Here is a 26,281-nt window from a genome sequence, read left to right on the forward strand (position 1 = left end):
GTGAGCAGTGAGATTTAGTAACATAAATTTAGAGTTTCAAATGCATTTAGGGGTACATAGCTGTTTAGTGATATTTACAAGTTGTAGATATCTAATTCTTGATCTCCATCTGCTTTTGTAGAAGTGGGATTTCTCATCCATCTTTAAGAAGTCTACAGCTGAACTAAGCATCAAGATTCCCCTGCTAGTTTATGGAAAGGGTGTGACTCATTTCAGTGTAAAATAATGTAGAAAAATGGGTGGGTGGGATCTCTTTCTAAAAGCGACTATCTTTTTTTCCCCCTTTGCTAGACAAGCTGCCCATATGTAGATATAGGCAATGTAAATACCTCAGATAGGTGAGATGAATTTCAGTTTAAGAATGCAATTCTTTTCCAGATTGAGACATGTACATTTAGGTGTTAGTGAGCGCATCATATTTAGAGGTCCAAGGGTTTAAGCTCCCATTACAGCCAAAAGAGATGCAGTTACTAGAGGCTGAATCAGTTCAGCTGGTGACTATTTTAGGGTGATCTTGATCACTTTCTAAGTTTCTTTGACTGTAGACTTTAGAGGAGGGATTCAATTGCCCAACGATGACTCTGTGATGGCATTTGAGATGCTTTAGGATGTCTTTTCTGGTCTTCAGCTGCTGCTTCAAAAGGGAACAGGACTCCCCTGCATCATAGGTCATCTTCCAGTTGTGCATAGATGTCTTATTTTATAACTTAGGAGGTGTAAAATGGCACTAGATCTCTATGTTTAGGCACTTGAATTTCTCCCTAGGTTTCTAATTGCTATTGAGAATAGAGCTTTAATACTTTCATGTCTAATGTCACGGGTGAAAATAGTAGCAGTTTGACATTCTGACTACTCACTTTGAGCCTTCAAGATGTCTAAAATTACCCTTTTCTCAGAGTAGCTTACATAGCTATATACATTTGCAGGGATCAAAGTAAGAGGTAAAAAATGCCATTGCTTCTAAAAAGGAGTTAAAAGGACCTTGGAGGCACCCTGATCAGCATTTTGCTGATCAAATCTGAAATGTTTGCTTGCACAACAAGCTAGTCTCTAAAATTCAGACTGAGATGCGAAAACAAGGCTAGTTTCAACCCTACATGCCCATTATCACTTATATTGTCAGTTCTACAAACCAAATTATGCTTCTGGCAAAACCTATGCAGTGTTAATAACTTCAGCTAGACATCGTACAACAGAGGTAAAATGAGGTCATAAGAAATCCAAGAAGTTTGCTGTGTTTGGATCATGTTTTCTTCTGACACGTATAGCACTGAGTGTACCATAAGTTTTCCTGATGTTCTAGGCATTGATTGCATTTCTAGTACAAAAGTTGAAAACAACGGGGATTAAGAAATAAATTGTGGGGTGCCAGGGATGATTCACCTGTGCAATGCTGCTGTTACCAAGAGTCAGGCTGCAAAAAATCACCAGGAACAGAACGGACATTTGTATTGAGTATGCCTGCTCTGAACAGGGATATTCACATGGTGGGGACTTTTATCGAGATGTCGATGTACCTATTTTTGCTTAAAGCTTTATGACTTTCATTTCATTTTCTTGACTTTCATTTCATGCACATCTCACTCTCTTGTCTGGAGACTGAGGGAAAGTCCTCTGCCTGCCTTAATGTAGATGCTTGAGCTGTGCCCTAAAGTCACGTCACCTCCTGCTTCTAACCCTGTTAGTTCCTCTTCTAAGCTGACTCTTCATCCTTAAGAGATCTTGAATGTTCTATGTGAGGTATGTAAATACAAAGAACGCAAAAATTTGGTAGATCAGTTCCTGAAGCACTGGTTTGTGATTTTGAAGCCAGTCCCCTACAGAGAGAATATCCAGTTACTCCAGGAAGTAGTGTCAGTAATTTTCAAGATACCACTTTCTTCCAAATTAATAAGAAATAAAAGACCTGACAAGTTACAATGGGCCACAGGAAATCTGAATAGTATGGTCTTTCAGGCTGGGCATAAAACTAAGATCTTGGCTGGCTCTTGTCCTTGATTGCTAAAATTACTGTTCTGAATAAGAAGTGCTTAATCCAAAATGCTATCCCAGTTTCTGCTCAGACACTGAAATTTCCTTTGCTTGTAGAAAACCTCTATGGTCCTGACTAGGTGTTCTGTCCTTACTGAATTCCTGCCCTGGAGTACCTGGAGTATATGAGGCTGTTTTGTTTTGTTTTCCAGCACAGCAAGTTGGTGTGTGAGCGTGCAATTGCAGTGCTGTACAATATATTTGTGGTGGCATATGTTTTCACCAAGATATGTCTCTTCCTGGAATTGCAGTGTATTAGTGAAATGGGAGCAAGGTAATAGAAAAGGTATTTTGTCCATTTTCTTTTTCCTTTTTTTTTTTTTTTTTTTTTGACGTTATTAAGCTCATGGCTGAAAATGGTCTGTTTAGTGTGGCTTTCGGAGCTGGCTGGCTGCACTTTGGTCACAATGATTACATGGTGTTGAGTGCATCACTTTGTTTTGTTGAGATTACATCCCCATACAATGAGGAGGGCAAGGAGGAACCTTTTCAATTTTCCATCTGTTGTTTCTGAAATTTCATGAAAACATCTGACTGGACCAACGGACAGAATTTAGCACAAGACAGTATCTCCATAGAGTATTTTCTTTTTGCATATTTAATGTTCTAAAGACGCTAGAAAAGAGTAGTAGTAAACTTTCTGTCCTTACCGAAATGACAAAGTAGGACTGTAGGGGGAAAAAGCCACGTAGATGATAACATTCCTTTATAATTTCCAAATTTGCAATCCTTTGCCTGAAGAACAGTTCCTGAGTGGTTGTTTTCTGGAATCTTTTCCCACGTTAGGTCTATTGAAGTGTTAATTGGTCGTGTTGGACTTTTTAGCTTCTACAAAAAGATAGCATTTGGAGTATTCACGGTCTGGCTCTTGCTGTTGATTGAAATTGCGTGTGTGCATTTCTACTTAAGCAACAAAGAATTAAATTGATCTCTAAGACTACTAGCTGTAAGACATGGCAAACTAGAAAAACAGTCAGCTTTGATTTATTATATTAAATCAACTGAAAATAGTCCAATACCCCAAATGCACTCAGATGCTGACATATTGCAGTGGTCAAGAATGCCAATGAAATGTTCCCTCAGTTTTCTAAGTATTTCTGCAATATGCTGTACAGTATCTTTATCCAGGGACTCAGAGCTTTGACAAAGGATGTTAGAAAAACCCAGACAAACAAAATGCCCCTGCTTCATTCTGCTTGTCAGGAGCAATAGTTTGCCAGCAAAATGCAGGAGGACAGTAAGGTGGATCTAAGAGGGAAAACTTCACCACAATGTTTTGAAGATCTAATGCCTGTACAGATGCGTCCTCACAAAGTTTCCAGGGTTTATCAGGTGTATGACCATAAGACATTTTCTCTGCTAATTATATTCTTCACCTAAGTATTTTCTGCTTTGTTTTGTTAGAGGTGGGATACTGAGCTAAGTGGAACCAAGTATGGTTTTGCTGTTTATCTTCCTGTATTCCCCTTCATTCTCTGTTAGCCCTCTGCAGGCAATGACTGTTACAGGAACTACGGCCTGAATATAAATATAAATATAAATATTTTGCAGTGGTGTTGATGTTGTAATGAAAAGAAAGCCTTTGACATGATGTCTTTCTGCCCTAGCTTCTGGTGTGACGATGAGTATAAAACTCTGCTGCAGCTTCCGGCTTTGCTTCCGGCATCTTCTGACAGGATTGGCCTGTGCATAGTCTAGTCTGTGAAGGGGAGAAGTTAAGAGACAGCTTAGATCCTTTCCTAGAAGAAGAAAATTTTCAAAAAAAACTTTAGCACACTGTTTATAGGGCACTCAGTTATTGATGGAAACAGGAAATTTAAACATAAAGAAGCCTTTCCATTTGTGGTCCTAGTAAAAATAATCAGGTCCCACAAAAAGTCCCACAAAACAAGTCCCAGAGATCATTTGGATTCAAAATCTAATTCCTTCAGTTACTTCATGATTAACCCCACTGAGGACCATGAAGGAAGGCACTACGTATAGTAATATTTCCGAAGCTGGTCACTTCTTACAGTGGCAGGAGAATAGCTCTGGGAGACAGGAGCAGCCAGCCCTGAGTGCAGTCAAACTTCCTTCAGAAAGTAAGGTGGCCTTGCAAGCCCCGCTGGAAAGGGAGAAGTTTCTCAGCTGCCCACGCCTCAGCAGGCAATTCTTGCCTGGGTGTAGCGTTGTTAGCAACACAGTGCTGTCTGATTTTGGCAAGATACATCTCCCGCTGCCATCTGCTTAGACCTTACAAATTGAAGGCTATGTCGAAATGGTGGTCTCTGTAACTTCAGCGTGTTCATACCCTGCTTGCTTTAAACCAGCCAGTCTGGGCACTGGTGCCGGTGTAAACCATGGCAGTATATAGTTCATTAGAGGCTGCAAAACCACGCAGAAAAAGAGTACATTTTCCTGGTGAGCATACTACGCTGCTACCACCGGACTGTTATCTGCACCATAAACGTGCAGTTTAATGCTGGCTTAAGTACATTTGCAGCGTGTTGTGGGCATTGAGTCTGCTCACGCTTAATTAGTGCTAGAGAAGCAGATCTTCAAGGGACACTGAGGCAGCATGGCAGGGTGGTGGTTCTGGTGGCTCAGCAGCTGACTTTCTCCAAAGTTCTCCATGTGTGTTGTCCACATTTTCTTGGCTGGAAGTAAAGGGGCATAAGCGAAGGCAGTTCATGGAAATAACTGAGCCTAGAGTTGATAGCTTCATCTAGTTAGCACGTCTTCTTCCTCTTCAGGCTCTGTTTGCTTTGCACCTAGTCAAGAAGGTGTGCCAAGGAGCTGGCACATAGATACTTTGGTGGTGCAATGCTTCACACCATTCGAAGGGTTGCCAGTGCCCCCAGCAATTCGAGGAGAGCCCCGGCTTCGTCTCCAACAGAACCGCAAGAGCTCAGCATCTGTCCTCCAAGCCTTTACTCATCTGAGAAGGGCCATTTGCTCTATTAGATGGTTGAGCAGTGTGCTTGTGGTGCGACAGAAGGCTTGTCAGGCAAAACTTGAGAAAGAGCTCTGCTGAAAGGAATTTCCTCTGGCAGGAATAAGAGCTGAAGTGTCCAGGGAAAATTTTTGCCTTTCTGTGAGACAAACTTTCTAGCTGTGCGTAACCATCCTTTTGGTGAAGTTTACCAAGGTGCTGTCCTGAATTTGTCTGAGGAAGAAATGTTTTCTGTGTGTTGTTTTTGATAGACTCTGCTAGCTTTGTTTTATTCAGCAGCAGTACTTCCAGGTCCTGTTGTGTTGGTCCCATGTCTAGCAGTGGCTCACTTAGCCCTGCCTTTCATTGTCACGAATCAAGCAATGCCATGACAAATAAGGCAGCCTTTTTCTCTGTTTGTAAACCACTTAATTTAGCTCTTGCTCAACAGCAAAACCTGGAGCGGTTATTTATATCAACATGGCCCCAAGCACTTAAAACAAGTCAATGTTCTGATTATGGCTCTGCATATTTTATTGCCTATATTTGTATCATGCTGCTCTAAACCAGCACCTGTTCCTTTTTTACTGCATTCCAGTTTAATAGTTGCTGCCTGTCCAAAGAACCATTGTGATGGAAACTCTTCTGCAGATTCTTCATTGTCTATACCAGTGAATGCCACTTGGAACGCAGCTTTGTTTCCAAGTTTGCCGGCGATTTGTTAAATATGCTGAAGCTGAGGGTGTCTGTAAAAATTGCTTCCTATTTTTCTGTGAGCCTGAAAGTAAAACATCTTGCAGTATTAATTTATGTATTGCAAATATTCCCTTTCAGCAGCACCAGGACCCTAGCTGTGCTGACGCTGCTCTGACGGTCTCTGTCTGACACGTTCTCTCTCTCCAGCATCCTCCTCTTCTCCCCCCACACCCCCAGCCTGTGAATACTGCAGTGACAATAATCCAACCCACCACTGCTTGTCAAGATTTGAACACTGAGTTCGTCTTATTCAGGGTGTGCGAGCGCACTTGTACGTAAAGCGTTAAGACCTGTTTCTCTTCTGGAGGTCATAAAGAGGAGATGCAAGGTGGGGAAGGAAGAGGTGGGGAAGGTGTGAAGAGGAGAGGATTATGAAGCAACAGGAAGCTAGTCCAGGTGAAAGTTGGTGTTATCTCCTTCTCCTTCTGTTTTCGTCTCCCTCCTCTGCTGTCCAAATTTTCCCTGCTGTTTCATTTTGTGCGCAAAACCAACAGCAGATTATTGTTAACTGGTGTAAGCAGATAGTGATTTGTGCTGAGCTGAACTCAGAATTGGTGTCCTGAGAGGCATGTGCTGACAGAGGACAAATCAAGGTTGCTCTTCATTCTTTTTGTCGAGTGATCTGACCTAAATTTGCACAGCTGTGTTCACATTTAATCCCGTCTGATAGCTCAAAATGCTTTATATCTCATAAAAGCAGCCTACTGGCACCTGACATTTATTCTGGCCCTGGTTCATTTCTGACCTACAAATCCTCTGGCACAACCTGTTTTTTTTTGTTTTTTCCCTAGCAGATTTATTCCTCCATCCATATACCTTTGAAATGACCAATCTATAAAGAGTATAATCTAGATCATTGGTTTTCAGCCTTTTCAGACTTACTGACCTGTACAAATTCTCCAGTGTGGGTTGGCCACCTGAGAAAAATATATGAGGACCTGGAGCAAGCTATTGACTTGTTTCCCTAAGTGACATTCTTTGGATCCCTTAGGTGCACTTTGTTTTCACCCATAACTGTTTGGACCATGCATCTGAAGCTGATGATCTACAGTGAAGGTTCTTGGCTCTGATGCAAAAGTATTTTTTACTCATAACACCCTTTAATTTTATTGCTGGGGTTGAAGGGATGTCTCCCCCACTCTTCAGTGAGAACCACAGAACCAGGTCACCACTGGTACTTTATGAATTCCAGCTGTGCTGGCAAATACGAAGCATAGTGGAGTTTATAAGCACAAAAGCAATGACATAAAATGAAGCTGCTTCCTTCTTATTTGCTCTGCACTCTTTGGGTTATTTTTTTTTTATTATATTTTTTTTTAGGGTTCATTTATTATTTGTCTTCTATGTCCCTAACTCTTATCATTTTGGTGGTAGAAATCAAAGAACCTTGGAAAAAGTGATTCAAGGTGTTTCACTGTTTATGAACATATATTTAATGCATCTGACAAAATTGCAAATATTGATTTTCCCAAGACTATCAAACTGCAAACTTTTTATTATTTTTCCTAATATTGGAAGATTCTTTTTTTTCAGGGCTCACATCCAAACTGAGTTAGCTCTTTTGAGTATGAAAACAAATTAGCCTTTAACATTTTAAACTCAGCTAAAATGGTTATGCAGTAGAAACAAGCATATTCAACAGATGTGGATGAATAAGAGTATGAGCCTTGCATTTGTTTCACCTGTACCACAAGTCTGCATCTTGGCTTACCTATTGAAGAAAAAGATCAAAGGATTACAGTAGGATGTAAACTAAAAAACCTCAGCAAGATAGCTGCAAGCGATTGTTCCTATCTTGTGCTGTGATACTATCCCATTCTGCAAGGTAATGCTGGGTAATGTGAGCTGATTGTAAAGACTGGAGATCTTATAAAGTAAACCCTGATACTTCCATGTCTAAGCAGAACATTAGAATATTTCTCATAGCTAAGAATAACACGTTTTCTGGAGCAGACTTGAAACTGAAGTCCTAAATAGCAATGATTATTAAAACAAACAAACAAAAAAATCACAAACAAGCAGTGATCCAAAATTTATGGTTTTAAAAGTTGTTTTTAGGGAACAAGCTAACTAGCTTTCTGGTTGAGTTCTAATTTGGGTACATGCATCATCTGTGCAAATTTTATTGCATATATTCTATTTTTTTTATATTCAAGTACGTACTGTTGAGTGAAGCCATATACTGAGTAAGATGATGTCTGCATTTCATTGAATGTAGATATTTTGATTGACCAATCTGTTTCAACACTTGTGCCTGAAAGTGGGTGTCTGGGTACTAGACTGCTTTTTCATTACTGTTAAAGCCTTGGTAAACTACAATTTTGGAGAAATCACATGCTTCACTGGTTTTCTTTGACTTGGGATAAATACTCTAGCTTGGTGATTGCACTGCAGAAGGATGAAAGGTTTATTTCAAAAAGTCAAAGGAATATAAACTCATGTTTAAATCATTTTGCTGGAGTAAAACCATAGTCTCAGTGGTTGTCCAGGGTTGACATTCAGATCACAGGAAAAAGTCAGTCTTATAACAATTTGAGTTAAAGCTTTACATTCCAATCATTCTTTACCATCAGTAGTGCTGGAGAACCAAATTAAACTGTTTTAGGTGAGTCATTTTGAATAAAAATCAAACTTTTACCATCCCTACCCTCGAGTAGCCCAACAATTTTAGCGCTCATCTGGGAGGTCCAGGTTTTAGCCCCTGTTATGTCTGAGATTTGGACTGAGAAAGGGTAAAATATAAAATATTTAAACTACTTATTAAATAATTTTGCTAAATAAGGCTTGGCATTTGTTTGCATTTTTAGCACGGTATTTAGGTTGGTCCTTTTTAAAATTGTAAAGCCAGATATCTTGCCATTACCCGAAATCTCGTATCTATAAGAGAATTGCCAGCTTGATTTTTTTTGACAAAACCAGATGTTAGCATCTCAGATCAGTGTGCCTCTCCTCCCCAATTTCACTGATGCTCTGACAGAAAAAGACTGGTTCTGTAAGCTGAGGAATAGTTAATGACAACGTGGTAGTAAAAGGACTAACTGACATTTGTGACTGTTTTGACTCAAGCAACGCACATATGCTCGGAAGAGGTTACTGAGTTGTAATCACTGTCTTAAGAACTGGGATCCAGCTCAGCTGCATGAAGGCGAACAGAGAAACAGAAAAAAAGGGGCTTGGTGTGATGAGTGAACTTATTCTCCTATTACTTTAGTCTCAGGTAATGAGATTTGGATTTTTGCTGTGTGTTATAGACCTTTTTTTACTGCGTTCCTCTGTTCCTTACTTTGAATTTTACAGTAGAGCTAGGCATGTGTGCAGAGGAGAATAACGTTTTCTCGCTGTGACTTTATTCTACAAACTTAATCAAGGACTTCTAAAAAAAGAATGCTCAGCTAGCAACAAATTCCAGCCGCTGAAGAAATTCACAGTAAAATAAAAGATACTCTAAAAGCAGTAAGGATGGAGGTGATATCCTGGAGATGGTATGTGTTCTGTTTCCTGAGAGGCAGCTTTATTCTCCTAAATTAATGTTTCTGGGTTTATGAGTCATTGGCCTTTATCACATGTTGTTTTGTTCTTTGTCCTTGGTGGGTTTTTTTCCCTTTTTTTCTTTTTTCCTTTTTTTTCCCCTTTTTTTTCTGGCTGCTTTGATGGAGGTAGACCAAAATGGCAAAAGCACTAAGGAAATGTCTGGTTTATTTTTCACTCAGAAGTAATTGTACAAATGCTATGAAGTTCATGGACTGCCAGGGTACGTGGCGTCCCGTCCTTATTTCCACTCTGTGCCATCCTCATCTCCCCTCCCGCTCCTCCCTTTGGTTCGGGGGATGCTGATTGCGATCTCAGCCCGGGATTGTCAGAGTCCTTTTTAGCTTCAAGGTGTTTAACAGTTGTGCATGTTTGGTACGTGACCAACTCACCACCTACTGTCAGAGGCCTCCGTTCAGTCAGTTGACTGTATCTCTACGATTGCATTAGATACAAACACTCTGAGTTAAAAAGATTGCAGAGAACAGTGGAGGATAAAGACGAATAAGACCATTGCAGTTTGGCTAATATCATATGTTAAACAATCTGCAATCCATAACGTATCTCTGTTGACAGCACTGGAGGATGAGGTGAATAAAATCAAGCCTTCCTTAAAAATTCCAGTGAGACAATATCTAACCTTTAAATGCATAGATTCTTCCAGGGCTGTACTTGCATGAAGGATTTTCAGTTAGTATCCTCTTACTGCAATTAAAATGACAATTTAAATTGATTGTCTTTTGCTAGGAGATCAACACTTGTTAGAAGGACAAACTGTGAAAGTGGTGACCTAAGGCTCATAACACGGGTTTCCTATAAGACACAGCACAACCAGTGACGATGGCAACATCTTATGAGGCAATGCAGTGCTTGGGAAACAATAAGACTGACCACAAGCACTGCTTTTTCAGGGGTGTATGGCCAAAATACTTCCCGTGTAGCTTTACTAGATGTTTACTTCAGTCCTCTTCTGCAAGATGCTGCCATGCAAAGGGTTTGACTTAAGAACAGACATTTAAAAAAATCATAGGTAATAAAACCTTCCCCCAAATCACTGATATTTTTTTTCTTTAGCCTGCTTATTTTTGGTAAATAATAATACTTGTATTGGCAACATTCCCTATTGCATTTCAGATGCTGATGCAACAGCATCCTTCTCTTCAGTATTATTCTTTCCAAATATTCCTCTATTTATAGCCCAAGCTTGTTCCCTATAGCGATCAGTGACTAGGGGGGAGTTGGAGACCCTTCATAAGACCTAGATTTTAACGGGCTGTGATCAGATTCAGGCAACTGGTGCAGCAATGAAAACCTGGTGCATCATTTGCGTTTCCTCCATGCGGGGTGCCTGCAGCTGTTCTGTTAGACTTCGTGGCTTCTTTCAGTGGAGAACGCTGCCAGCGTGTCTGAGAAATTTGGCTTTGCACCTTGCTAGGCGCTGTGCCGAGAGGGTGTGCCGGACGCCCCGTTTGGTGACCGTCAGCTGCGCCCCAAGGGGCAGGGCTGGCTTAGGGGGGCTCAGCCCCTCTGAGCCTCTGAGGGAGATTTATGGGCTCGGAGCCTCCAGTTTTCCCACGGAGCTGGTGGCGGTCCAACCCGGGGTGGCAGCTATTTTGCTCTTTCATGTTGGTGATGTGTGAGAGAAAATAAGTTACAGAAACCGTTTTTTTTTGTTGTTGTTGTTTTTTCAAAATAAAAAGCAATTTCAATGAAGACCTGCATATATATTTCCCTCTATTGAATTCTTAAGTTTTCATTTACTTTAGCTCACCTAGTCTCACACCTTTCTTTCTGTCTTTGGCAATACAGCTGCTGGTCTGAACTGGCTACCCACCCATTCACCCTCTCTTCTTTAAACTGGTGTCTTCAGCAGTGTAGTGTTCCCTTTGACCCAGAGTTTTTGGTCTAGGGAAATACGCCTCAGCACAATATGCAGATTTATCCAGAGGCAATTCTTCCAATTAGCACCCTCCTCAAGACAGAATATTTTTTCACAGTATCTCCTCAGTGGGATTGTTTGGTTTTCTGCTGGCTTCCCCCTCACAGTCTGCTTTGGTTTGACGCTGCAAGCTCAGACGAGACTATTGCACATGCAACCAGAGGGAAAAATGATACACATGCCCTGTGAACAGAAAAAAAACTCCTTCGTGCTGTGCAGAAAGGCAAAATCAGGAAGGGTTAGTCTAATCCCTGTTTAAAGGAAATAAATAAATAAATACAATTATTACTGTGACCATTTGACAAAGTAAATGCAATGTTGAGTTCCTTACCTTGGAGATATATCAGATGGGTAGTTTAGCAATTATCTTTCTTCTCTTTCTCACAGTTGCACACTTGTATGGCATCCATCCTATGTCCCATCCCTGTCATTCCAGAATCAACACCTGTAATGTTTGTTCTCCAGGAGGGTTGACGAAAAATCAACAACAAAATTTCAACACTGAAACGAGCTATTTTTGAAAAATAGTAGAGCCTGAGAAGACAGCCAGGAAGAAAGAAAAAAAAGAAATAGCTTAAAATAATCACTGTACTAAGCCAGTCGGTTGGAAAATTACTAATCAGGAGTCAGCACTAAAACTTATCAGAAAGCTACAGCCTAATGCTTATCTGAGGGCTTCATGTATCAAACTCCTCTTCTTTCCTGCTTCCTTAGAGGAAGTGGTGAAATCTTTGAGTGCAAAGGGAATTAGTGGCTAGCAAGAGTGTAGCAATTCTCCCCTTTGCAGTCTAAGCTGGATGTCACGTTAGAGACACTCTTGTCCCAGGCAGGGAAACTATTAGTAGCCCTGACATGAGTCTTCTTCAGAGATTACACTTGACTGCTGTCAAACAGCTCCCAAAATGATGCTTCTGAACTGTGTTAATTAAACAAATCTGATGGTTCTCTTGCCAAAAGTGGACTTACAGGGAGAAGAGGCAGAAATGGTAAACAGAAAATTCAAAATCTGGCCACAAGCCGTAAAAGCCTTCAGCCTGGCTCTGCTGCAATTAGTGAAATGTCAAGGGTCTACACTGGTATATTAAATAGTGCTGGTTTTGAAATCTGTTTTGGCAAAGCTCCTTTGAGTAAGGTATGACCTCCTGAGGTCCCTTCCAACCTGAATTATCCTATGATTCAATCATCCTATGAGATATTATCTGTAAATGGCTGTAACACTTGAAAATACTCTATTAGGTGCCTTGGTTGTCAGCATTTTCCTTAGCAGAACCTCTTCCATTCAATATTCTTTAAATTATTCATATTCCCTCAAAAACTTCCCTTCCAGGACTTCAGGGAATTCATAAGGGTGGCCAAAAGCATACAAATTCTGATTTCTACCATCATGTGTCTAGGGTCTATCTTCTCCTTAGCCTACTCTTTTACAGGATTGATCTATGCTGCCCCTGGATACCTGCCTTTTGGTAAAATGAGAAGGAAAAAATTATTTCTGGTATAGGAGTAGCAAGAGAGTTAGCTAAAATTTGCTTTAAGATTCTTGCACATAAGATATTATTTACTCTTTGATTTGTCATGTACTTTCCATAATATTATCACTCTATCCTAATTAGACATTTTGCCTCTCTTAATAACTGCTTTGATCTGGCTTTTCTTGAGTCTTCCTGAAGATGGAGCCCAATAAGGTTATTGGAAAGATTCCAGCTGATTACAGTCAGCTTTCCATGAACCCTAAGATGCCAAACGAAATGTGACAACACATTTTTGGATTTGTAAAACAAAATACTTGAAATTTTTTAAATGCCTGTTTATATGTGTTGTTTAGGTGATGACCTGAAAAAATCATGTCTGAGGTCCAGGGAACGGTCGAGTTTTCTGTGGAGCTACACAAATTCCATAATGTGGATCTCTTCCAGAGAGGGTGAGTTGATGTTTCCATTTGTTTTCAGCTGATTGCAGAAGAATCATTTACAGAAAAGTGTTAAACTCCAAAACAGGTTGTTTCCTGACAAAGGAAGTGTATTTCATGTAATCTCTGGACAAGGAAGGACGTCATTGGTCTTTAATTGCTGTCAGGGAAGATCAGTGTACATGACTTTTACTATAAAGTCTGACTGACTTGTTTTTGCAATACACTGTTACAAAGCATGTGTTCAGAAATAGGGACAATAGCTGCTTTAAACTCTTTTGGACCAGTGCTGAGCCTCTGTGGTAAACGAGAGCTTCATTGCACACTAGTGAAACTGCTCGTTGTAGGATCATACATCTAATGTCTATACACTTTTAATGAGATTTAACAGAATCCCACCATTCGGGACCTCAAAGAAGGGAAGGGGAATGTGTTTTCTTTGAAGTTCTGCTTCTGTTGACCACCTCGTATTCTCACATCCCTTCAAGTTAAAAGAACACATACAGCTTTTGGTTTACTCAAACTTTTGCCCCTTTTCTTTTTTCCCACCTTCTTGGTAGCTTTTACAGCAACCCTGAGGTTGTTAAATGGAGAAGCCTAACAAAATGCGAGTGGTTACTCTGCTTAGATGTTGGACACCACAGGTGTTTTTCAGTGAGGAAAAGATATTACACTGATGGACCTTTTGAGGAGAACAGAAAAGACAGAAGGGTCAAAAGAATGTACTTGTCTGGTAGAATATTATTTTCTTTTATCTATGAGAACTGATGTACATATCACACTAGGTATTTCCTGTTAATCCTTACCTATGCATAGGGATGGCTCATTGCTGATCTGTCTCTAGCACCATTTCTAGCAACTAAACTATGAAACTGTTTCAGGAATTGGGATGGTTTCCCACTAATTTTGATTGTGTTGCAATATGGCATTTGTGAATTGGAAGAGGTTTTTTTGTTTTTGATTTTTTTGTTTTTTAGTGGGGAATTACTATTGCTGATTTGTTTTTTACATTCCCTTTAGACCAAGATAAATCCATGAGCTTCAGCAAAATGACATGATTTTTACCTATCAGAAGGAAATGTGACCCCATAAGACATATTAAAAAATGAGGGAGGAATATGTTGCCCTTATCCATTTTTGAATTAAATGAAGGGAACACAGCTTTACTTCATTTTAATGGCCGGCATCTGCTATTCTGTTCATACACCCATGTGAATATCTACCAACTTTACATTTGAAAGCATTCTGACTATACTAAATAGATCCATTAAACTGAGAAAAATGCTTTGTGATTGAGGTGTTTGGTTTACTTCAGTCGTAAGAGGAGTCTGCCGTGTCTTTCAGTGCTTATGACCTTAGAAGATAGTCCTATTTGTAGAGTTTTTTCCTTTTCTTCTGATGGCCAGTGTAACATACTTGACTTTCCTCATGTTTGAAAATCCACACCCATCTGTTCAGTGATTTGTCTGGACTTGGTAGGATATTCAGAGGTTAGCCAGGGATCTTCCCATTTCTCAAGTTGCTCTGTGATGAGCTGCCCATTTTTGTCATATGGGCCTACTTTTCCATACAGTAATTCCTCTAAAAGATTTTGGCTCTGACAGATCAACTTTCTGTTGTGGGGGTAAACCTAGCACTAATACAGATAATATATTCTGCTGTCACACTAATGAGTTTCTAATTACCTTTGCATTTTCCCCTGCTTGTTCTTACTGTGTTTTACTGATTAATATTCCAAACATATGGTACTATAGGTGATACTGCATTAATTTGTCTAGAGTAATTTTTCTTTCTATTTGTATCTTGCATAGTATTAAATTTGCTTTCCTTCCGTAATTATACCCCTTCCATTTTCAACAAAATCCTTTACTGTGTCTCACACTTGCCGATCAGCATCCTTTGACTTCAGCTACTTAGTGGCCCCTATTACTGTAACATCTGAGGGTGAAGAAAAGTAGTAGATGAGCTTGCCCAGTTTCATTTAGAACTTGGGTACAGTTTTATTTTTCCTTGCTGCCATTGCCAATAGTCATTCTGGACATCTGGGATATCTTGGATTGATCCACGGTCACACCGGATGAGAAGGTGGTAGAAATAATAATAATGTGGACTTTCTATTTAAACAGTTTTTTTTTTTTTCCTGTGTGTGTTTCATAATTAGGTCAATATCACTCTGCCCCCCTGAAAGCTGGCAAGGTGAATTGTGAAAGACTGTCCATCAAAATAGCAGTGGAGCTGAAATGGATCTTAGTTTCTGTGGGAGTCCAATATGTGGCTTTTTAACAACAAAAACAAGAACCACAACAGAAAGCACTGATAATAATTAGTGTTATCTACTACTATGCTTCATTTTTTGTTCCAAAACAAAATAAGGAAAAAAAAAACCCAACAACATAATGAAATATATGGCAGTCTTGCCAGTGACATTAATAGGATTGGACTGGAGTCTTAGGTCCCATATCTCATTGAACATCACTAGATGTTGTGTGCCCAATTTCAGCTAGTAATCTGAAAATCGACCTTGGACCATAGGGTTGAAATTCCCAGGTAAGTACTGTATAACTGTGAAGAAATAAGGTTGGGATTTTCCGAAGTCTTGGCAAACTGTCCTTCTAAAGACAGTTCCTTGAGGGAGGGCATGGCTGAGCCAGCAGTGAGCACTTCTGAAAAGAGCACTCTATGCGAATAAAGAAATGAATAAAGCTACAAGGTGTAGCAGGAGAGTCCTGGGAGAATCATCCCTTCTGGAGCCCTTAGGTGATGGTTAATAATCAAACTTGATTAAGGACATGGTCTTCTGGCTGTAAGTCACAGAGACAAAGTGGTTTAAATTTTAGATCCTCGATAACGGTTTAAGGGATTCTGTTCTATATCTAATTGCACAGGAATCTATTTTGAATTGTGTGTACACACACTGCCACCTGCCAACCCTTCCTTCCCACAAGAAATAGAAACTCCTTGATCTAACCAAATTCTATGCCTTGTGATATTGAACAACAGTCTTAAGAGCTGAAATAATGTTTCTTAACCTGTATGAAGGTTTAATATTGAAAAGGGACTCTGATACAAAAGCAATTAGGGATTTTTTTTTTTGAGTTTATTATGGTTTTATGTTCCAGGCCCGTGTACCAGGAAGAGCCATCAGTAAATTAGGTGTTGCAGGTAGTTTATTTTGGTCAGTTAGTGTTAAAGTTATCTTCTGAAGCATGCACACAGCAGTGTCAGTATTTATAGACATCAAAGGTTAAATGCTGTAGATGCAGCTATAGGGGAAGAAAGAACCTTTTCTTTGGTCGAACCAAAGGAATTGCACTGCTGTTTGATGCCAGAGTTCTAAAGGTCGAGTAATAAGTAATGTAATTTCTAGAAGAGAAAACATTTTTAAATTTTCCATCCTAATTCTCTCCATCATATGCCACTTAATAGCTGGTGACAGATATTTTCTGTAGTGAAATTAGCTAACTGATTCTGATTTTCCTTAATAGAGTAGGAAATAAAATTATCCCTGACTGCCAGAGATCAATTAATTGATTTGTCTGGTTCTGTCAGAAGCAATGCTTCTGTGCCATTATTCTTAAAGCATTTCAAAATCTATTTGATAGATTTCCTTACTTTAAAAAAAAAAAAAAAAGCTACTGTGTTCACAGGGTGTAAATAACTTTTTGAGTCTGAGAGGGAATAGAGGGCACAAAGAAAGCAGAATAGTGACTTCATATTGTTAGGATTCTGGCAATGATGTGTTATAAAATAAAGATCAAGGTAAGTCCTTAGGTAACAATCATAGGGATTAATCAACTGCTTTTCAATCTTTTGACTCCTCAAATTCTGGACACTAATTTGTAAGTGTCTAACACTTGGTGGTGGTAATGGTCTGTGTTTGGGGGTGGGGTTTGAGAAGAAACCAGTGGGAAAATGAAGTCTAGCTTCTTCCATAATAACGATAACATTACCCTTGGGATCATATCAGTGGACTCAAGCTTTCCAATACCCTGCAGGTATCAGACCAAAGAACTCTCGCTGTTCAGAGCTGCCTAAAAGATGATGTTCAGCCGTGGCAGACAATGACTTTACATGGCAAAAGAGCATTTTTGCCTACCAGATGGACAACAGTATTTCAATTTTCTTACTCATGAAGTCATCAGCTTTGAAGACACAGTCTAGCAGCTCCTCTTCTCAACACAGTGGGGTTCTCCAATAAGTCAAGGCTTTTCCCCAGCTTGTCAGGAGAGATACATGGAAAATACTCATCACATTCAGAGGTTCAGAACTAGTTGCTGGGATCTTTGAGGTATAGTGTCAGGATATATCAAAAAGTTTATTTAAAACATCTAGAACAGAGAGAAATCTTGTTACTTTTTTTTTTCCAGACAGGATGCATTTCTTCAAGCTTTTCACCTCTAATGAAATACAAAACATGTTTGGACTGCAAATCTGCTTGTTTTTTGAATATGCTTACATAGTTCATTTAAGATACATGGATTCTTGCTAATATAAATGAAGTGAAAAATAAAACAAAACAAAACAAAACAAAACAAAATTAAATATGGCTAACAGGAATGCCAATGTGATGCATTTATGGAATAATGATTAGTGTCCCTTGGAACAGACGTATCGACAGAACTGACCTTTTTCTTGTCATGAAGACATAAAATAAAGACAAGAAAAAAAAGTATTTTTTTAGCCCCCAAAGCCACCAACCTTAGGAATAGGAAGACATGATTGTCTACATGGTCATACAGAGATAGTTGGAAACCTGATCCACTGAACTGACAAGACTCAAAACAGTGCAGCACAAGCCTGTAGTCGTGAAAGCAGTTGAGATGCAGGTGCTCAGTTAGCTAAACATCAGTGTCCTAAAGTGTAGCAGATGTCCAGCTTAAAGAGAATGATACCAGGTGAGTCATTGCCATGACTGCAAAAAGACAATTCTCTCACCGGCCTGCTGAAGAGGGAGGTGGGATCTCCAGTGCCAATGATAGGGAGAAAAGATTGGAATTAAACAGGATGAAACCTAAGATATGAGACAGTTTTGCAGGTGAAGGGAATCATCTAAACAAGCTCCACTGACTGGTGACTGAAATGGTTAGTGCTGACCTCTGGAAACAAATTCTCATTTCTTCTTCCAAATAAGCAATACTATGACTACCTTAGACTGAATACATTAGATAAGTGTTCAGTGTCAAATCTCTGCTTACAGAGAACTGAGCTAAAGAACAATTCTAAGATCATCTAATAGCTTTGAATCTTTTGGCTAACCAAGCCAGTTTCACAGAATGAGTAGAACGTGGATCCAAAAGTAAGTGATCCAGCTCAATAATTCTCAGGACCCTAAGATAACAGGGCACCTGTTAGATGTGGAAGAGAACTTTAGTGTGTCCTTTCTGAAATGATGCAGTTGATGTACCGTGATAGAAAGCTGTGCCTTGTCTGCTGGAGATCTTTCTTCTGTGGCCTACACAGAAGTCACTTCCCTTTGTGGTCTTTTCCCCCATTTTTGTATAATGATTGCAGATTGTACCATTAATCAGATGCCAGAGACAACATTATGCAGAGAATATGCAAATCCATTTGTTGCGTGTAAGTGGATCACTAAGAGCAAATGGCTCAGTGAGTAGCTGACAACGGAGAGCTGAACCTAAGCAAGACACAAATTAAATTAGCTGTTAGAGGACAACTTCTTGTAGAGTATGGCTCACTATCCTTTGGTGAAAGATATATAAATGCACAGACGGTCCATCTGGTCAGCAGCTCAGGACTGTCCCTAGGCTGCTTGGTGAGAATAACCACAGGCATAACGTGTGTGACTAATACTTTCTACTATCCCATTTGCACAGGCGACACTCTCTCACTCTGATGTCCTAGTGCCAATTATTTTGAGCTGCAGGAATGCCATTCATCTTTAGGGAATTAAAATTGCTACAAAATACCGCAATATGTCTCCTCAGCTACACAGGCTACATACTGGGCACTGCATCATATAGGAAGCTGGTGTAGAAAGCAGTGGAAAGCTTGCTTTGTGTTTTCAGAGTGCTTTGCAGCCCATGACCAAGATATAGACAAGGCAGTATTCAGCTCAGGATTGCACACCGTGATCAGCGACTTCTTTTTTTTAGCACTGGAGAACTTTCTATCAGAAATGGAAAACTCACATACATGAAGGAAAACTGCTCTTGGATCTGATTCCAAGTGTCAGGCACCCAACAGTTGACCTGACATCGCTGACAAGAGCTTGCAGTCGTCTGTGTGTGTGCAGAGAATATGGAATTAAATCAAAAGCACTCCACTGCTCAAGTTTCTCCCTGAGGTGAGAGATAACAGGAAAATTATTTGACAGGCTTTGGTTATATTAGGGGAAGTAGTGCTGAGGGTTGCTCAGATACTAAGGTGCTGAGTACCATATAAGAATCTCATACTGAATGAGATGAGAAAATAACTTGTCAGCTGGTGGGTTTATAAAAATTTATTTATTTATTTATTTATTTATTATTTATTTATTAATGCTTAAAATATATATTTTTAAACTAATTCTGACTCTGTTCACCTGTTCAACAATCCCAGGTGTGTTTCTTCCAAGTCTTTTTTTTTTTTTTAAAGTCATCTGTTGTATTTGGTTGACCAAAGAATAAACCCTTCCTCCCTTAACAGCAAGAAACTATCTCCTCTGAAGAAAGTAAATATCACCCTAATCCAAGTGATATTTATGTTGCTGCCTTGATGAGTTTCTGAGTGAATTATGTCAGAAAGCAGCTTCAATTTCACGTGACCTGATTTACATTTATACGGAGTTACACTTCAAATGTTGACTCCTAGTACTTAATTCATACAGGTGGACCACTGTCTACCACTGGAAATCCCTCTGTCATGTATTTGTGTAGGGGAAGGGAGTCTGAGCCTGCAAGCTTGTGAGCGGATATATATATATTTGCTGCAACATCTTGTTACTTAAGAATAAGTAAAGTGAGACATTTTTAAAGCACTGAACTTAAGTAGGACAAGCCAGAAACATGACACCAGCACAGGCAGTGTCAGTGCAATTATAGTAAACAAAAAGAGAAAGAGTGCCAGAAATTACTGAATGAGCAGCTCTGGTAATAAAATAACTATGAGATGCTTCAGAGAAACGCTGTGTTCCTTGTATGCAATTGTTAAGGAATGGGAAGTTACTTTCCGAGTTTTCATGTGAGGGCTGATTGTGGTGCTTTGCAGCTCTTTTGGCACTTTTCCTCTCTAAAGCACTTTGCAAACAATAACTAATTGAGGCAGATGAAGTTATCTGTGTTCAGAATATGTTTTCGTGTTGTTACACGCTGTACATATCCCTAGAGAAAGCATGGCATAGTCACCAGCAGCAAGTCTAGTCTTTAAATACAGGACAAGCTGTTTAGAGAACAGATAGGTCTAGTCCCTTCCTACGATTCCCAGTTACAGGGGGGAAAAAAAAAAGAACTATGAGGATAATCAAGCACTGGAACATGTTGTCCAGAGACAGCGTGGATTCTCCATCCTTGGAGGTTTTCAAGACCTGACTGGACATGGTCCTGAGCAACCTGATCTGAATTTAGTGTTGATCCTGCTTGGAGCAGGAGGTTGGACTAGAGACCTCCTGAGGTCCCCTCCAGCCTGTGAGTCTGGATGAGAAGGACCATGTCTGTCCTTGGCTTTGAAACAGCTGGGAGATGTCAACTCCATGCAACTTCCCTCTGCATCACTCAGTTTCACCCTATGAAGCAGACACTATTTTGTAGTGATTTATAGTCAGTACTGGGGTCCCCAGTAATTCCTTTAGCTGGTTAGCTTTCTGCACAAAGTGGGTTGATTTGATTAACATTAAAAGGTAATTCAACTGAGAAACGCAGCACGCAAATAAGGTTAAGTTCTCCTTCTTACCTGTACACGTCGGTCCACACCATAAGCTTTGATGTGACCGAGTCCTGTTGCTAACGATCTTGTGTCAAATCCTGGAAGAGCACAATTTTCAGTGTTGCACTTAATGTGTCATTTCTCCCTCCCTTTCTAAGAACATTTATAGTATTTTGTCATCAATTCTCCATGACATCTTTAAGCAAAAATACCTATAGAATAAAATAATTAGCGTGTGTACAAGAATGAGCAACACAGCCATCTCCAGAAGACCCATCAATGAAAACCAGCCATTTATTGTATAAACACTATTGCTTCAAACAGAAATTCTCCTCAAAGAAATGGCATTAGCCTATTAAATGAAAAAAAATTTTTTTTTAATTGAACTTAAAGTTTGATCAACTTTCTTTAAGGATGATTGAAGCCACTCTGTAATACTGCAGAGCATAATACTTTTAAATTAAAATCTCTGCTTGCAGGAAAAAGAAAAAAGTATTAGCAGAAATGGGCAAAACACTTCCCAGTTAAGCACCAATGACTTTGCAGAAAATCTTATGATGGTCAGTTACTAATGATATAGCTGATAGGATGAACTGTCTTCCAGCTAATGAGTGATGAGCATTAAAAGTTGGCTAAACCCCAAAGGTTTCATTTTAGTTTCTTCTTCTTTTTATAACAAGATTTTTTTCCCCAAGGTTGTTTTCATCTAACAGATCATATCTTTCATTTTATTTCCTAGAAGAAGAGATTCCATCTGCTTGCATGACATTCCTCTTGGCTAGCATTGTCTATATGATATATTTTAATGTTTGTCTTCCAAGAGCAAGCAGAACACCTTTTCTGACTGTATCCTTACCTCTGACTTCTGAATTTTTTTCTGGTGTGTACACAGTTTTCCACCTGGGTAGCTTGAGTACCTACGCCAAACTGTGCTCTGCAAAAGTAACATCAGCTTTCATCCTTGGATCACAAATCACTTTATAACCTTTATTTATCCTTCAAAATATCTTAAGTGCTAGCTGACTAAAAAGAGGCCAATTTGCTGAAAGTCATGCAACGCATACTTTTAAATCATTTGTTTTAACTACTGGTTATCATACTAGTGTTCATGACCAAGAAATCAGCTGCCATCCCATGTGTGAAAGGTGACTCGAGTAAAGAGAGCATGTTTTCTCTGGGCACGATGCTCTTGTTGTGATCCATGGGCACAAAATGGGAGCAGAACAAATGGTGAATCTGGCCCATATGGGCTGAGGAGTGATAAGACATTTGGAATTCTCAGAAGCTCTAAAATTGATATAAATTTTCTGGGCACTCCAACATGTGTTTGTTTTAAATAACTATGTTGTCCAGAAATTTCCTTCTGGTATTGCACTTGCCTGGTTTCTTAATGACTGCTGGGAACTGTATATGTAAAATTTCATATACAGTGCAAACAGGCATTTATCTCACTGTTCTGTCCCCAATTTAGTGCTCCATGCCCATTTTTTTTCAGAGAGGAAGTGCCTAGTGGTTGGGAATTATTGGTTCAATGTGGGTTCAGCTCTATTTCCCTGCCTTATGCTTGAAGAAATCCAGTCTTTTGGCCAATACTGTCCACCCAGTTCTCTCACAGTTTTGCAAGGTGCGTTTTAATGCTGCTGTCTTAAAACCAAGTGACCTATGACTGTTGTTATTTGCTGGAGTGAGTGATGAGTTCTGGAAATTTCTTGATGTAGGCTTGAGCAGCCTTTTTGTTCCTCAGCTTTTATTTAAAAAAAATGGGAGTAATAATAACATCTCAGAAGGTTGTTCTTAATTAATGGTTACAGGGGTCTATGACAAGGTTCTCAGATGCTGAGGTGATTGAAAACAGTATTGTGCATGGGAAAACTATGTCCCAGAGTGTTCCTGGCCTTTATTTTTCCAGTATTTTTGTATTCAAACATTCTGAAGTCTGATTTTCAGAGGAGAAATTTCTAAACCATTTTCCAGATCCTCTTAATACGGCTTTGGTTGGAAACCCAAACTCATTATTCTTTTTTGACAGTTCATCCTGTAGACTTCTCTTGGGGTAATAACCTCTTGTGCAACTGAATAGTTTAATTCTATGGAAGCAATCAAACTGTATGGTGTATAGGCTGCAGACAAGGTGCACTTGAGATGCAATGGAAAAAAACAATTGGCCTTTGTCCTTGCATAAGTGGAGTAGAATATGCAGTATGTCTGGATGGGAGGTCATTTCAGCACTTTAATTACTTAATGTGTTTGCTGCAGCTGAAGTACATTAACGAATGCAGATCAATTTCTCCCATCAATCCACGTCCACTTTGTTACTTCAGAACATCCATTCATTTGTGGGGATAGCATCTGCCAAGAAAAGGTATTACAAATAAAATGCAGCTGAAAAATGAACTGTTCTTTAGTAATCTCTTGTTCCCATTTGGCTATGCATGATAAATCTTTATAATGATGCCCTGCAACAAATGAGAAGTCAGTTTATAATGTGACTGTTTGGAGTGATGTCTGCAGCCAGCCAACAACAAAAATGCTGAGGATACTGCGGATTTTTAATTTGATTTTTGCAATTTTTGCTGACCAGTTTAAAATATTCTCTTTATTTTTGATATTGCCAGGACATCCACTTCCTCCTCACAAGATAAACTTTATGAAGTGGAGAGTAATATATTGAAATAACAGACATACTAGAATTTGAGGAAAGCGACCGGATTTGAAGATTCTCAGATAAAAGCAGCCCTGGCTTGTTCAACAACTGCATAAGGAAAGAAAGCTAAAATCCTTGACGGAAAACGTAGGGGTCTCAAGTTCTTACTTTTGACAATGAACACAATACTTAAGCATTCAGATTTTAGTAAATAAATAATTTAATTTAAGTCAATAGTTCAAGTTACTAGTTTGGGATGAATAAGCATATTTACAGCTTGCCACCAGGTTCTGATAAAGATACACCGGTGCTCCCTACCTTGTGGAGATAATGAAAGGATAAATGCATTAGAAGGCTGAAGCGTCCCAGTAAGCTTGAAAACAGCCAAGAGCACTGTTGTTTACGCTGTGAAACTTACTGTATGTTGTTTCAAATAACATGTAAATGATGTAACTAGTTTCTAGAAGTCCCTGCTCCATGGCTTACTTTCAGATTCTGTAGCAGTGTAGTCACTTTTAACGTGCAACTTCCATGACTTTTCATAAATTCTGCAGTCTGTAAGATCATCTGACCTTTTGACACTACCTTGAATAACTTCCAGTCTCTTTTGGCTCCAAGGGCACTTGAATTGAATCGCGAAGTTGTACCGTGTTGTAACCACCATGTGAGCTTTCTGCTGCCAAATCAGCCTGAAGCCTTTTTCACCTCCACTGTGCTCTGTGATTCACTGTGTCCCTGTGGCCAAGTTTACTCTGCCTGTGTTACATGTCCTATCTGATGAAAATGGCAGCCACAACCTAAACCCATATTAGTGTATTTGTTGAGTTTGTGAGATCTGTCTGAAGATCTAACGTTCATAACTTTTGAACATCTGCCTTTGTTCTCTCTTCTTCACAAGATAATATTGTATTTCAGCCTGAATGTACATTCTAAGTAAAAGTGGTAAGTGTACTTATCTAGGTAAAAGTGAAGTTATTTTTTCTTCCATTATAATGAGGCATCGAATTTACAGATTCGGTCACCATCTCAGTTTCTCTTTACACTTTCTGTGGTAGAAGGTTTGAGGAGTCCTGGCTCCCTTAGAAGAATCTTGCATGTTTGAGAAAAGAATTCGTGTATTTATCATTAGTATTGTAAACATTGGCATGAAGATCCAGGTGGGCAGAGGAGACTGTATCTGATGGCGTTTAGTGTTACCAGACTAAATGTTTAGGTACTTTGCTTCCCAGACTGGAATCCACAAGTCCATTTTAGGCACATTTATCTCATACATAGAGAATGGAGAAAAATAGTTAGGGGAGTAGTTGCATTCTGAAATAGGATAAAGGACTAGATAAACAAGGAAATATAACTCCATAGCCCAGTGATGAGGCGAATTCCCTTATATCAGTGGAATCATCAGTTTTGTTTCTTGCTTTTGTTAATGCTTAATATACAGTGCTGATCTGAGATCCAATTAACATTTTTATTCCATGAAAACAGGAACAGCCTCAGCAGGAATGAAAACAATGCCATATGGGTAAGCATAGACATGATAAAAGATGCGGATGATCTCAGACGTGGTGGGGAACTGGACCTGGGTATCATAACTGCAGAAGAGCGTGGCATCACTTGCTCCTCTTAAAGGATTCTGTAGAGATCTTGACTGAATAGATGTGATGTCAAAGGGCATTTGTTTTGTGGATCCTGATGGAAGATAAGTGCAAGTTTTGCTTCTAGCTGTTTAGGATAGAAGTCCAACTTATACCAAGAACAGATTTGTAGCCATCTTGGAGAATTTACTCATGTAAGCTCAAGTGGCTACAAACTCAAGGCATTTTGTAGCAGCTGAGATGGACACATTATTTGTCTCTATCCTTGTGTAGTTCATTACTTCTCTGATATTTTGTCAAGTGTGATTACCCTCTCCCCCAGGAGAAATTACTGAAACATGACTTTCTGTGAATGCTTATGTGATTAATGTTAACATTTTGAGCATTAGCTCAAAAATAAAGCCAGAGAGTTAGCAGAGAGAACAGATTCATGAGGCAGTTGGGAATGAATAGACTTCTCACCTCTTTGTAAAGAGTTCCTGCAAAGGAGAGAGGACTCATACTGACAAAAAACATTGTGAAGGTTGCAATTCGGTTGTCAATGCTACATCCATTCTACAGAAAACAAGATTTTTGTCTCCAGAGCTGTCAGGTTTGTGCCAGCACAGAGTGTACTTTTAGAAGAGAGTATTCACCCTTCCTGTAAGAAATGGAAAAATCCCTTGAGAACTGCCAACAGTTCAGTGAGAAAAATAGGTAAATTTGGATAAGATCCCACATTTTCTAATTAGTTTTATTTGTGTGGATAGAGTGGGTGGAAATAGAAATGACCCATTTCCTGAGAAAGAGTGGCAAAGAAAATCTGATGCAAAAAGTAAACATGAGAAAAAGTAGAAATGGAGGAGGAAGAGGATTTCCTTGGGGGGAGGGGGAACACTGATTTTGTCATCCACCGTCCTGGTGTGGGAAAAATGCTTCTGTAGAGATAAATGTAAAGGCTCTGTTCATTTACAGCTGCAGGAGGCAGCTATTCTTTCAAGGTTTGTGCTTTTCCAAAACCTTGAGAGAGAATAGTCAGTCAGTCTTATCTATGGCTGTCACAAATTCACTGTCAAAATATTGATCTGGTATAGAAATCCCTTTTTTTAACATTAGAAAAAGATGATGATTGATC

General features: G+C 39.4%; 1 protein-coding gene across 1 annotated transcript in view; it reads left to right on the top strand.

The window, feature by feature from the left end:
- Positions 1-13,006: 13,006 nt before the first annotated feature.
- FAM135B (family with sequence similarity 135 member B) overlaps positions 13,007-26,281 on the top strand; it is a 138,520-nt gene continuing 125,245 nt past the window's right edge. Inside the window, exon 1 of the mRNA XM_067292266.1 lies at positions 13,007-13,083. Within this exon, the coding sequence (XP_067148367.1) occupies positions 13,007-13,083 (77 nt within the window). The remainder of the gene's footprint in view (positions 13,084-26,281) is intronic.

This window comes from Apteryx mantelli, chromosome 2 (genome assembly GCF_036417845.1).
Source record: "Apteryx mantelli isolate bAptMan1 chromosome 2, bAptMan1.hap1, whole genome shotgun sequence".
NCBI lineage: Eukaryota > Metazoa > Chordata > Aves > Apterygiformes > Apterygidae > Apteryx > Apteryx mantelli.